General features: G+C 31.6%; 1 protein-coding gene across 3 annotated transcripts in view; it reads right to left on the bottom strand.

The window, feature by feature from the left end:
• Positions 1-913: 913 nt before the first annotated feature.
• LOC106690281 (cytochrome P450 9e2) overlaps positions 914-13,265 on the bottom strand; it is a 54,613-nt gene continuing 42,261 nt past the window's right edge. For 2 of the 3 annotated variants that reach the window (XM_067050729.1, XM_067050728.1), the window contains exons 4-8: positions 11,826-11,984; positions 6,461-6,822; positions 5,773-5,991; positions 4,190-4,426; positions 914-1,270 (exon numbers count right to left, since the gene is read on the bottom strand). In XM_067050729.1, coding sequence (XP_066906830.1) covers positions 1,098-1,270; positions 4,190-4,426; positions 5,773-5,991; positions 6,461-6,822; positions 11,826-11,984 — 1,150 coding nt within the window. In that variant the 3' untranslated portion in view covers positions 914-1,097. The remainder of the gene's footprint in view (positions 1,271-4,189; positions 4,427-5,772; positions 5,992-6,460; positions 6,823-11,825; positions 11,985-13,265) is intronic. The other variant, XM_067050730.1, reaches the window with a different exon arrangement.

Consider the following 13,265-nt stretch of genomic DNA (forward strand, 5'->3'; position numbering starts at 1 on the left):
ACCTATTAGTTTCTAGCCTTGCTTCCTGTTTCATTCCTGACAATACTCTGAGGCGCCTGAGAAGAAAGGCGTCTTTGGACCTTATATTGTAAAAATGTTTTTAGAGCGCTACCAAAGGGTAGTTTCTCTACATGCCCGTAACATACCATTATGACCATACTTCAAATTTACTTGTTGTATTTTATGTACAGTTGTAAATGTCAATAAATAAATTTTAAAAAAAAGTCTTAGAATTAAGTAGGAATAGATTGTAAATAATAGATTAAATAATTATTAAATAGATTGTAAATCACATTACACGTGGATCAGTAAACTCTTCCACTATTTAAGAATTGATCAAGTTGTGTTTATTCCAAGATATATCCTTTGGTTCCAGGTAAAAGAACAAAGACACCTGAGGGGTCCAGAATTACATCCTGAAAAGGTGCAGGTAACACTTTCTCTTACCAGCACCGTTTCAGGATGTAATTCTTAACACATGTTGTTCTTTTGCCTGGACCTGCAGCAAATATTCGTCGAACTAGCTACCCTCTCAAGTGTAAAAATTTTACAGTTTTAGACTTGCTAACCCTTACATGATTGTAAGCAAGCACTAACTTCTTATCAATTCACCTCCTGTCCGGCATACCTTACCTATTGAACCTGCATAGTCGAGACCTCCTGATGTAGAACTCCTCATTTTAATTGGTGACTGATTATATAAGGTAATAAAATATCTGCACTCTTGCATCTCCAATGGTATCAAAGGTAAAACTATTTGAATTAATTATATATTAATCAACATTAATCTTCACATTATAATTAATAAGTTATTAAAATGAATTTCAACAAACAAGGAATAAGGATGGGATCAAGGATAAAGTGAAGGGTAATTGAAATAGTCTTATATTAGGAAAATTTGAACTTCACTTAATCCTTAGTAAATAAATAATTTATTAATTGATTAATTTTAATTTCACATAAATTCTATTTTATAAATCAAAATATCAGAAGATAACAATTTTTTTTTTAACATTACCTTTTCACAATCATTCCAAGAAATGAAATTACATGATTATTTTTGATTAACATATTTTATTTTTCAGACACATTTATGATTATTTCACATTGATTTTTTCAATATTCAGAAATATTTTTTGATTTGGAATATTTACGAATGCTCTGTTAACAAAGTGAACTGGGAGTTTGGTTGAAGGAGATAACTTGGCCCTATAGTTCAAGAAAAACAAGGCGAGACCATATTTTACCACAAGTATCGCATATCTCATTGCTGAAAATGAATAAAAAAATTATTGTACATTTTGAGTTGGATTGGGATTAAAAAAATAATAATAATAATAATAAATTACTAAAGAAATAGAAAGCATTTGAAAAGAAACTAGTAGACAAAAATAAAAGATACATGCCCAATACAAATAAAAGAGTGGACCACATGCCTTGTTACTAATCATAATAATGTTAACAATATTATTATAAAATACTTTTGAAATTATTTTATTATATAAATACTTTCGAAAATAAAGTATTACGTAAAATATTCAAACCAAAAAAAAGGATGAAATAACAGGAGAATTTAGAAGACTATACATAGTACAAGAGTCGGGAAGAAAAAAAAGGCAGTTTTTTTTTACTTCAATAAAAACTATTGAGTCTGCCAAGTCTAGATAAGAGGATTAAAAAATGGCGGCTGTTTCAAAACCTTAAAAACCATTGATTTCTCATTCGGAGCTCTTATCTTAAAAACTACCAACAACACTAGAAAATCTAAGAGAACATAATTTAAAGAAGAGTAAATTTGCTGAAATATTAGCACTAAAAGAGCTATTTACGTCCAATAGTTCTCGAGACATAGCTTTTTAAAAGCAAAATTTCTTAAAAATCAACTGAAAGATTAGTAGTTAGTTAATTTATTCTGAGAAATCTATCTCAGGAACTATGTGACGTACTGATGTCTATTAGCACTCAAATTAAAGCTAGTTTATAGGACTATAAAGAAGTTTTTACCTTTACCTTCGTAGGAATAGTAGTTTTCATGATATTTGCTAAAATAAATTGATTTATAGTTGTGTAGACAATAAATTTGATTTATGAAAAACTTTATTTCAGAAAACATTGGGCGTACTGATGTCTGCCAGCACTCAAATTGAAGTTAAATTTACTACAAAATAGTTAATTATGTTTATCTTTGTAGGAGTAGTAGTTTTTATACTTTTATACTTATTATGATATTTGACAAAATAAACTCACAAAATGTTAATTTCTAGTTGTTCGTATAAAATATTGGATTTTTGAAAAAATGTATCTCTAGATCCATAAGACGCACATATGTCTGCCAAAACTCAAAATTAAGGAAATTTAACTTACTATAAAGTAGTTTATGACACTTATTTTCGTAGGGGTAGTAATTTTTATGACATTCATATATGAATATAAATTTGGCAAATGAAAATTTATTGGAATAACTATAAATCAATTTATTTTAGCAAATTTAAGGTTAACTATTATTCCTACAAAGATAAACATCATAGATTACAATATAGCTCATTAAACTAGCTTTAATTTGAGTGCTAATAGACATCTGTACATCAAATGGTTTTTGAGATAAGAATTTTTCTAAATAAATTCACTAACAACTGATCTTTTACTACGTTCCATACAACATTTTTATGAAATTTTAGCAAATTTATTCTTCTTTAATTGACGTACTTTTAGGTTTTCTTGTGTTGTTCCTAATTTTTAAGATATAGAGCTCCGAATGAAAAAATTTTTTTTTTATCGCTTTGAAACAGCCGCCATTTTTTATGCCCCCTACCTATACTTGGCAGACTCATCCATTTCGACTATTAATTATACGTAGTTTTCATTAAAGTAATCAAAAATTGGGATGAGACTGCCTTTTTTTTTCTCTTGGGCTCTTGTACTAACAACACCGAATTAAGGTACCTACATCCAGTAAATATAATTCAAGATTTATGTTAATTAAATATCGACGACGTAATCCTTGCAGGGTTTCGTTCAGTCCTCGGTGGTATGTCTCTCCTTAGTTGTATGCCAGTGTCCCCTCTTTTTTTCGTTCCCTGTTTGCACCATCAACATATAGCGAATGAACGACTGATCCACCCCGATCTGTTCTGATCTCCACAATCTTTGGATCTCATCCCAGATCAGCACATTGCCTACATACCTTTAAAAAAATGTCTTCATGCTCTTCCATGATTTGGTCTTTTCAGCCTCCTTCCTGATTTATCGCTCCTACTCTTGCTTCTCTATCTCCTACGAATTTGGTTTAAGATACTCCTCTTTATTCTGCATACCATGCCTGCCTTCAGTGAGTCAGCATCTCCTTTATTTAGTAGCTCTCCCGCTACCTTAGTTTCTATTCTTGATGTAAGTCCTTTTAGAAAATGGTTCAACTCACCAATTTCTCCAGTAAACCTTTCTAAATCTGAAATGGCATTCCGTGGTCCTGTGAGGTTGCTGTTTGAATTTTCATCCATTCGATAGCATTTCTTTGCTCTACTGTCAATGTCATTCTTAAATACTTATTTAACATTACGATGTTTAGCAAATATGACAGAGAGGGAAAAAAAATATATTTTTCTTTTTAAATTTAAAAAATAACTTTCAACCTATGCACTCGTCCCGGGTTTCGGCACCAGTTGTGTGAAGAAAACTAACAAAAAAGGAAAAGGATGTCGGAAAAATACTCTCTCAATGCGTAAAAAAGAATGACTTTAACTAAAAAAAGAGAAAAGGGAGAGAGAAATAACCAACCCGGTTGTTATTCAAAGACTGACTTTCATTGAGTCCAGTTCGTATTTAAAAGGTAAAGCCTTTAACTTCTATGGATTATCTATTATGGTACATTTATAAGTGGTATAGTAAAGATGGAGTAATTCCATGGTCTAATTCTGAAAATCCTCATATTTTATGGAATCCTCATAACTCTCTGGAATGAGGTATGAGGTAGTTACCAGTGCCATTGTGATAAACTCCTCTAATCTTCTAAGTGGTCGAGAGTTCTCCCTATTTCTTCTGGACAACTAAAGAAATCTGTGTCTGAATTGTTAACTTTTTCTAACAACTAGTGTTAGGCTGATTACCTCATCACAGCAACAATAATTTATGTTTTTGTTAGCTATTTTTCTTTAATCACGAATAAAACATGTATCATATAATATCTACTCACCTATACACATCCTAGGCCCTCCTCCAAAAGGAAGAAATGTTCCTGGTTTTGGTGGTTTTGCAAATCTTTCAGGCTTGAAGCTTTTTGGTTCAGGATAAAAGGTTGGATCCATCTGGATTGCCGACACTGGAATGTGAACATATTCTCCTTTTTTTATTGTAAAACCGTTTGATAGTGTGTAAGATTTCGTACATACTCTTGTGAGGAAAGGTAGTAAAGGATAAAATCTGTGAGTTTCTGTAAAAAAAAGTAATATATATAAAACAATTAATTTAAATTAAATTTTAGATTATTATTAGGAAATACTTAGTCAATGAAGCTATGGTAAACATCTTTGTTTACCATTTAAAAAAAATAAAAATCATTGCCTCATTCTAGAGACATCTCGAAATAATTCTCCAAGTGAGAAAACATTATATAGGAATCCTACAAAATGATGTTTAAGGCAATATTTCTCATTCAAAAAAATATTTGTTGATTTTATTTTTTTAAGTATAATAATGTTATTTTAATTTTTTTCAGGGTTACAAAGATTAATCCACTACACAATTGATGAATTTCAGCATAAGGTGTGAAATCTATCAATTTTTGATATCATTGAAGTAAAAAATGTAATCATAGTTTAAAGATGTGATGAAAATTAGATTTTAAATAAATTACTTGGTATCAATGTTAAGTCTCAACACTCTATATTACATCATCAACAGTCCAACGTTTAGGCCAATTTGGACGATCTCTAGGACAATCTAACAATTAACAGCTTATTATATATTCATTTGTAACATTTTTAACACATTCTTATTACTAATTTAACATACCTTAAATATGAATTAAATAAAAATGTGTTAAAATTGTTACAAATGAATATATAATAAGCTGTTAATTGTTAGATTGTCCTTAAGAACGGTCAAATCGCCCGAAACGTTGGTTTGTTGAGACAACATGGATACCAATTGATTTATTTAAAACTAATTTTCATCTAATCTTTAATCTATGATTGTTGTTATGCTACGATGATTAGTCTTATTATCACTGGTAACCAAAGATGCTCTAATGCTGGTATATTACTACAGAACGGTGTCACATGAGGCGATGTTGGCCAGTACGATGCCCCTGGACCTCATTCTCAAGGAGGATTAAATATGAGGTGAAGAGACGGGAACTGGAAGCGTTACTCCGAGGGAACTCCGCAAGATGATCAATAAGTCTCCAAACTTATGGAAGAAGATGCTGCGAGAGGAATGGAAAAGACGCTGAGTAGCAAGGCAGAAGGGTACTATTTAGAAAAAAATAATTCTATATTCTTCTACAAATCAAGAAACAAATTAACTTTATTTCTTTAATGCATACAAAAGATGAAATTCTCCTGTATGACATTTTAATACTAAAGTTAAAACAAATAATGAAAGAGGCAAACACATTATTGGAAAACATGGTATAGGTGTAACAAAATATTTTTATGAATATACGGGCATCTCTTAGATTTCATCAAGTTTAAGAAACAGAAAGAGAGTTTTATTGGACCTGTAGTTATGAATATAGAAGCTAATATAATAAATCTTGACCATATTTTTTAGATGTACCTTTAATAATTTGCTCTAAAAACTTCATATTTTTCAATGCTCCATATGTGAGACCACCATTTAGTTTAACTTGTTCCATAATTTCTTCCCTCAAAGCATCCTGAATTTCTGATTTTTTACAAATTTCTAGTATTGCAAATGCTAATAAAAGAGATGGTGAATCAAATCCACCAACTAAAAATGACTGGGCTTGAGCCAGAATGATTTCATCAGTAAGTTCTAAAAAAAAAAAAAGGAAAATTATTTAAATGACTACTATGTTTATGTTTAAAATATAGAATTTCCGGCTTTGCTTAATCCATAAAATTTCAATGTATCGTTAAAAAATTGAGGCGGAATTGTTCTTTTAACATTTTTATAGGTTTAAAAACAAATTATAATCAAAAGTTTTTTTTTGCTTTTGTGATTCTAAATATTAACAATAAATGTAATTGTTAATAGCAAATTGCGTTAATAACAATACGTTAATTAGGTTCATAGTTATGAATCTGAATATAGAAACAAATAGATACAGTTATAGAATTAGAAACAAATAGAGTTTAAGAAAAAATAAATAAAGGTATACAAAGAGATGAAAAAAACTAAAATAAATGAATAACTAAATTTATATATTAAATGGGAACAAACAAATTGACTCGAGATTTACAAATAATAATTAATTGCATACAATGAATGTAAAAAAACAAACCAAATATTTCTTTACTGGTATCATTCAGCTCATTTTTGAACCAGTCATCAGAGGAATCTAATGTTTTTATTTCAATATTTCTTTTTTCCTTAAGTTGCGTAATCATTTGAACAAAGTCATTTCTTTGTATGTCATTTTTTTTCCTATGATCCATAGCATTTTTAATAACATTGCAGAAATAATTTGTAACTGATTTTCCCTGGAATGAAATGCCAAAAAATTTAGCAGCTTTTGGGAAAAGAAGGAAAACCCAAATCCTAACTTGATTTCTCAAATTAGGAGCACTAATTTCTTTGCCTTTTGCTCTGAATTCTGATTCCGGATTTTTAAGTACACCTGGATTTAGCCCAAAACCTGCTGACCTGAAACCAAAAATCAAAGATTTTATATTTATATCAATGAGAGAATAATATATTTCTCTCATCTGCAACCATATTTTGAGTTTATTATAAAACAGTAATTTTGACAATGACTATGTTTTCTCTAATATGAAAATAATAAAGTAGTTTGTTCAACTTTAACCAATATTTCTCTAAAATTTTAATATTTGAATTTAAATCTAATTTAATAATAATAATAAAGGCTCTCATCCGGACATACTACTTGGGAAAAAAAACTAGAAAGTGACAAATAGGATATCTCAACCGTATACAGAGATACTGGCGTGAGTCCTTTCCAGATATTAACATGGAAGTCTGGCACACAGAGACTAAGTGATCGAGTCAGCGTAATACTAACGTGAAATTTCTATCTTCGAATGACCTCCAACAACTTAAAGACGAATTTCGTATGTTGAAGGCCACGAAAGTGATGTCGAGACATCTGACTGAGCGATGAATGCAAGAACGGGTCCATAAATTGGTAAAGCAAGTACATCAGCCTGGGGTGAAGGTTCAGAGAACCAAGTAGACGACAAGGATATTGAAACTAGACTGATTCAATCACTTTTTACCGAGCACATTATGCTTGAAAGAATACCGCTTCGGGAACGACCATCGTTGCCTGGAGAGCCGTACAACAAGGCCACACTAGAAATAACCAATATAATGAATAACGTGCTTAAGAAAAATATACCCCTAATTAGTCGTATTCTAGATATATCTCATTAGCTGAGAAAATACTATAGAATTGAAAGAAATACATAAATTGGAAGGTGTAACACTACACCATTCATTGTACAACGAATGGTGTCGTACAAAATCAACAGCGGCAGGCGTGAATGGTTTGGGAGTGTCTATTAATGTACTAAGAGAGACTCAACAGTCGGTTCTCTTAGACACAGCACGTATAGTGCAAAAGGTTTTAAATCTTTGAAAAAATAAATAAATAAAAAATATCAAGGTGGTTGGACTCAACCCGCAATATCGAGAAAAAACCCACCATAATAATAGTAACGCGTGAGAGGTTGTTAGTTCTCCATCTGGCGGATCCCCAGGTGACGGATAGGGGGATGTTCATCAGATATGATGGATACTGGGGAAATAAAATACCCAGAGTGGACCAAAACTAGTTAAATCCAGTTGCGGCAGTTCCCATATTGGGCGGTAACCTGGTCTGCGTCTTTTCCCTACGTTAGGGGCGGCTGTTTATTTAAAGCGTGGCAATAGGTATAAAATGCACTTACTCATTAAATATGGAGCTACGAAATAGGAGATTAGACTCGGACGTCCCCGATACTGGAGCTGCATCGGGCGGGAATAGTGGACAGCTTCCTTCAGGGAATAGTGGAGCGAGCGGCACTATCCTGTCGTCAAGGATCGGAAGACTACAACGTTTACCGGCCAAAAGTTCAAACTCGAGCTTGGAGAAAAGATATTATCCAGCCGCGCGATGAAGTACAACTTAATTGATGATAAGAACCCATATTACAAGTACCAACCAAATAGGCTCTTCCAAAAAGGTCCTCTGAAGCTCTATTGGGACGAATCAATAATTACAGACCATACAGTACGCCATAATAAACCGGATATCCTCCTTATAGATCTAAGAAAAAAGTAAGCTAAGCTTATTGATGTCGGAATCCCAAACGATAATAATATAAGCTCTACTGTGGGAGAAAAACTGAGGAAATACCAAGAATTGGATATAGAATTGAAAGAACTATAGTAATTGAAAGGTGTTACCACTACTCCATTTATAATATCCACTGTGCTGTAAGGTTGGGGTTATAACCAACTGCTTAAGGAGCCCAGAGAACGCTTCAATCAAATTCAAGACAAAAATAGTCGAGATAATTGTCTTACTTATTGGAGGCGTGTGGATAATATGAAGCGGAAACTGGCAGTCTACGCGAATAGACTGAGGATGTATACTGAAGCAGCTGAAAGAATAAAACAAAATACAGCTTTGACTGGAATGGAAAAATTGTTATATAGACAACTTTCTTCCAAAAACATTGCAATTGACAGCTTTCCAACCAGCGATCTCATGATCAATCATTGGAAAACTATATAGGTTTCCTATAAGTCGTATAAGACTAATACATACTGGCTAAGAGAGATTATTATAATATAAAGGTTTTTTTTTTAAGCCCGATAGAACTTGAAATTGTAAAAAATAACACAAAAAATTAAATTGTAATCAAAACTTTTTTTTTATTCGAAAGATCAATACGTGACATTAACATTTGAAAATGATTTCGGGCATATGGGCACCGCGGCTGTTCTTGACGAAGCGCATCATTTTCAAATGTTAATGTCACGTATTGATCTTTCGAATAAAAAAAAAATTTTGATTACAATTTAATTTTTTGTGTTATTTTTTACAATTTCAAGTTCTATCGGGCTTAAAAAAACACCCTATAGTTGATCTTCCAATGATGGAAGCTGTCGCAATACAAAAAAATGACGTAGTCATGGCTCTTAGAAAAATGGGAAATTGGAAAGCGACTGGCCCAGACTGAAAAACTTTATTATAAATATAAATGAGCATAAATTAATTACCGATGGGCAATTAGGAGGGAAGGAAAATGACAAGGCATGTAAAGTATTGCTGGTCATTAATGGCTTCATAGCTTTTCAAGTAAAAGCTAAAAAACGCTAAAAAAAACTAGCTTTCTTAGAATTCAAGAAAGATGTTAAAAAGATCTTCGAGGATAAATTCAAAAAACGGGTAAAAATTATTCTCGAAACTTATCTTTCGGGAGAGAATACAATAAAAGCGAGGGTGATACCCCGGCTCTACCCTATTCGTTTGGCGTCTTTAAATGTACGAATACAGATCTGGATGCACATAATTCTTACCTCAGAGTGCAATTAGTTAAATCCCGAAAACGTCCTCCGAAATATTCTGTGGTAAGAACGTACCTGTCAAAAAAAAAAAGGAAGACGAGGGCTTTCAAGCATATCAAAAGCTTGCTGCAGCGAAGAAAATCTTCTGTACTACTTCCAAGCCAACATAGCTTGGAGAGTCATCTCAACTATGATAATGTGGCACTGGACAACGGCTACACCGCGCTAAATCTTCATAAAAATCTTCCCTTTGCAGCGAACCAAGAACTTCTGCTTGAAAACTGCAAATCTAAGGAACTGCATGGAAGATTTTACCATAGTTTATCGGAAGGAGGAATTGATGGGAGTGCATCCCTAATATGGCTTCGCAAAGGTGCCCTTTTCCCAGAAACAAAAGAATTTATTTTCGCCATGCAGGACCAGGTGATAGCTACTAGGACCTACAGACGCCGTATATGTGGAGAAAGGAAAACAGAATTTTGTCAGCTGCGTAGAACAGCATTAGAATCGATTCAGCATATGCTGCCAAGTGCTTGCTGGAAAAGAATATTTACTGAGGCACAACAATATAGCTAAAATCGTCCATGAGGAATTAGTCAAAAAGTTGAAGGTTCTGAACGACATCAGGCCTTTTTACAAGTACAGCCCACAAGCGATCATTGACAAACGGGATGTCAAGCTCTATTGTGACCGGGGGCCATCTTTACCGATCACGCAATTCCTCATAATAAGCCTGATATTTTGCTAATCTCTACGAGAGGAAAATATGCAACAATCATAGAAATAGGCATACCATCGGTTGACAACCTTCACAAGATGGCCGAAAAAATTCGGAAATATCAAGATCTTGGTGAGGAATTAAAACAACTGTACAAGGTTGAGAAAGTCAGGATGCTACCGTTGTTTATCTCAACCAATTGTGTGATCCCGGAGACGACACTGGAGATCATTAAGGTCCGAAAATTCCTCAATATGAAAGATGAAAGAACTAGGTCCGGGTAGGTACTACTTATAAGGAAAATTCCTAAATAATAATAATAATCTTTATTTATTTTGGGATTGGTTCATTTAGAATAATATACAGATGTCAAAATTAAGCTTTAAAGCCTTAGAGTAAAGTAAAAAATAAAAATGAAATTATAAAACCTCATAAAATATAATAAAATAATGAATTTGAAATGATAAGAATGAACAAAAATAATTAACTGAATATATAAAATAAGATTAGAACAAATAAAATAAAACCATATGTCATATCATAAAACATAAGATGACTATCTTCTGATAACAAATAAAAATAATTTTTTTTATAAAAATCAAATACAACTAAACTAAAAATAATAGATGGAAAGATACAATTTCTATTAATATACATATTTACAAGTATAAACGAAAATCTGAAACATTAAATAAAGAAAATATATAAACCTTGTTTGAAACATTCGATTGTTTTTCTTCCGAAAATGGGTGGACAGAGGGTGGTCGAAAGGGTATTAGAACTACGAATGAAGGAGGGATAAAAGGGAATAAAATTCCATAGGGAAGAGGAACGGATGAGAAATGATCTAAAAAACGGTTCGAAGCGCAGTTACATATAAGTATGAAGGCCGTGAGCAGGCATTGCGGGAATGCACCGAGATGTATGAAGGTGGGATTGGATAACTTGATAGATGAAGGAAGCAAGATAATACTTACGACGAAAGGAGGGGTAATGCCAATTCAACTTTCCATAAAATTGGGTGACAGAGGCATCCCTGGGGACCCCAAAAATGAATCGTACAAAGCAATTAATTAATTGCTTCGTTTTAATTTTGCTTCGAGTTCCCCAGAAACACCCCTGTAAACCAGACAGCAATAATCAAAGTGGGAGGAATATTAAGGAAGCAACTAGGAGCCTACGGGTTTTAAAAGGAAGTAGGTGACGAAGTTTAAATTTAGAGAAATTTTTAAACGTAACTATTTTGGTTTCTTCTTATTACATATCAAAATGCAACCTATGGAAGGAGGTTGTATTAATTTTCTGTGAGGCTTAATTTTGTTTAACAATTAATTCTAACTTCTTTCCAAAAAAAATAAAACTTAATACATTTTTATTATACTGAATTAAGTAAATCTTACGCTATTTTGATACTTACCCAATAACATCCATAGAATATAAGCCCATTACATCGTGAATATCAACGTCATTTACCTTATTTTTATCCAAATATTCTAATAAATCATCCCCAACTTCAGTCATAACATCGTACATAGATTTTAGTTTGCCAGATGTAAATAAAGGAGCCATCTTTGCTCTGTGTGAGAAAAATTAATTAATAAACTTAAATTGAAAATTAATTAGTTTATATTTAATTCCTGATTCCTGAATGACCAATGGTTATTGTTGTTGAACATTATTTTTTGGTGAATGTTATTTGCAGTTAAATGTAACAAATTTCCTATCTGATACTTGAAACTCTTTAAAACATTAATTTATAATTATCCCTCTTATGTGTCTTGGACTTGTACACTTCTTTAAATTGAGGGGTTTTTAAGTTTCAATCATAAAATCGTACACAGTCTTACTTTGCCAGATGTAAATAAAGGAGCCATCTTTGCTCTGTGTGAGAAAAATAAATTAATAAATTTAAATTGCAAATTAATTTGTTTACATTTACCTAGTTCCTGAATGTTTTGAAGGTTATTGTGGTAAAACATTATTTTTTTATCAATGTTTTACACTCAAATCAGAAATATTTCTTCTGTTTCAAACTGCTCACAGATCTAAAATATTGAAGTTATAATGTAACAAAGTTCCTAACTTATATTTGAAATTCTTTAAAACTTTAATTTTTAATTAAGAGTCTTCGAAATGTGCACTTCTGTAAATTAAGGGAATTTTAAGTTTAACTTATTGTGGAGGAAAGTAGATTTTTTTTCTAATGTTCATAATACAATTTCCACAATTTAGGCAATCCACTACACTGACATCTCAAATTCTAATAGGTATATATTTTTTTTAAAAATGCCATTAATTGTTTTGTTTCTTAAATACACGAAGGAAAGTTGTTTTATTAAAACTAACTAATCTGATGCACTTAGTAATACCATACAATAGTACACAAATTGTCTTGATTTCAGTAAGGAAGTCAAATTATACTGTAGGAGGGAAAAAAAGTGCTATCATTTCTTAGTTGTTTTGGTTTCCAATCAATTAACAATTAATTTTTCTCAGAGTTTTTATTTATTGCTTATTGAATTAAATATATTAGAGGAAACGGAAACCTTTAGGCCATCTCAGTCACTTGATAGGTTTAATTATCCATTTATTTGAGGAATTCATATAATTAAAAATATGAATATCTCATTTCACAGATCAATATAAATTTCTCTTACTTTATGTTGGTCTTATTACCTTTAGTTCTATATGTATTATGAAATAACATAGGTAATTTATTTTAACTAATTAAATACTCGTTGTTATGGATAATTAAATATATAAAATTTATATATAAATATGACTTACAAAAAGAAAAGAGCTCTAGCCAATAGTAAACTAAATAATTTATATAAACCAAAATTATATATTTAATTTA

The sequence above is a fragment of the Halyomorpha halys genome, unplaced genomic scaffold (genome assembly GCF_000696795.3).
Source record: "Halyomorpha halys isolate HHAL.00 unplaced genomic scaffold, Hhal_1.1 Scaffold1638.1, whole genome shotgun sequence".
NCBI classification, from domain to species: domain Eukaryota; kingdom Metazoa; phylum Arthropoda; class Insecta; order Hemiptera; family Pentatomidae; genus Halyomorpha; species Halyomorpha halys.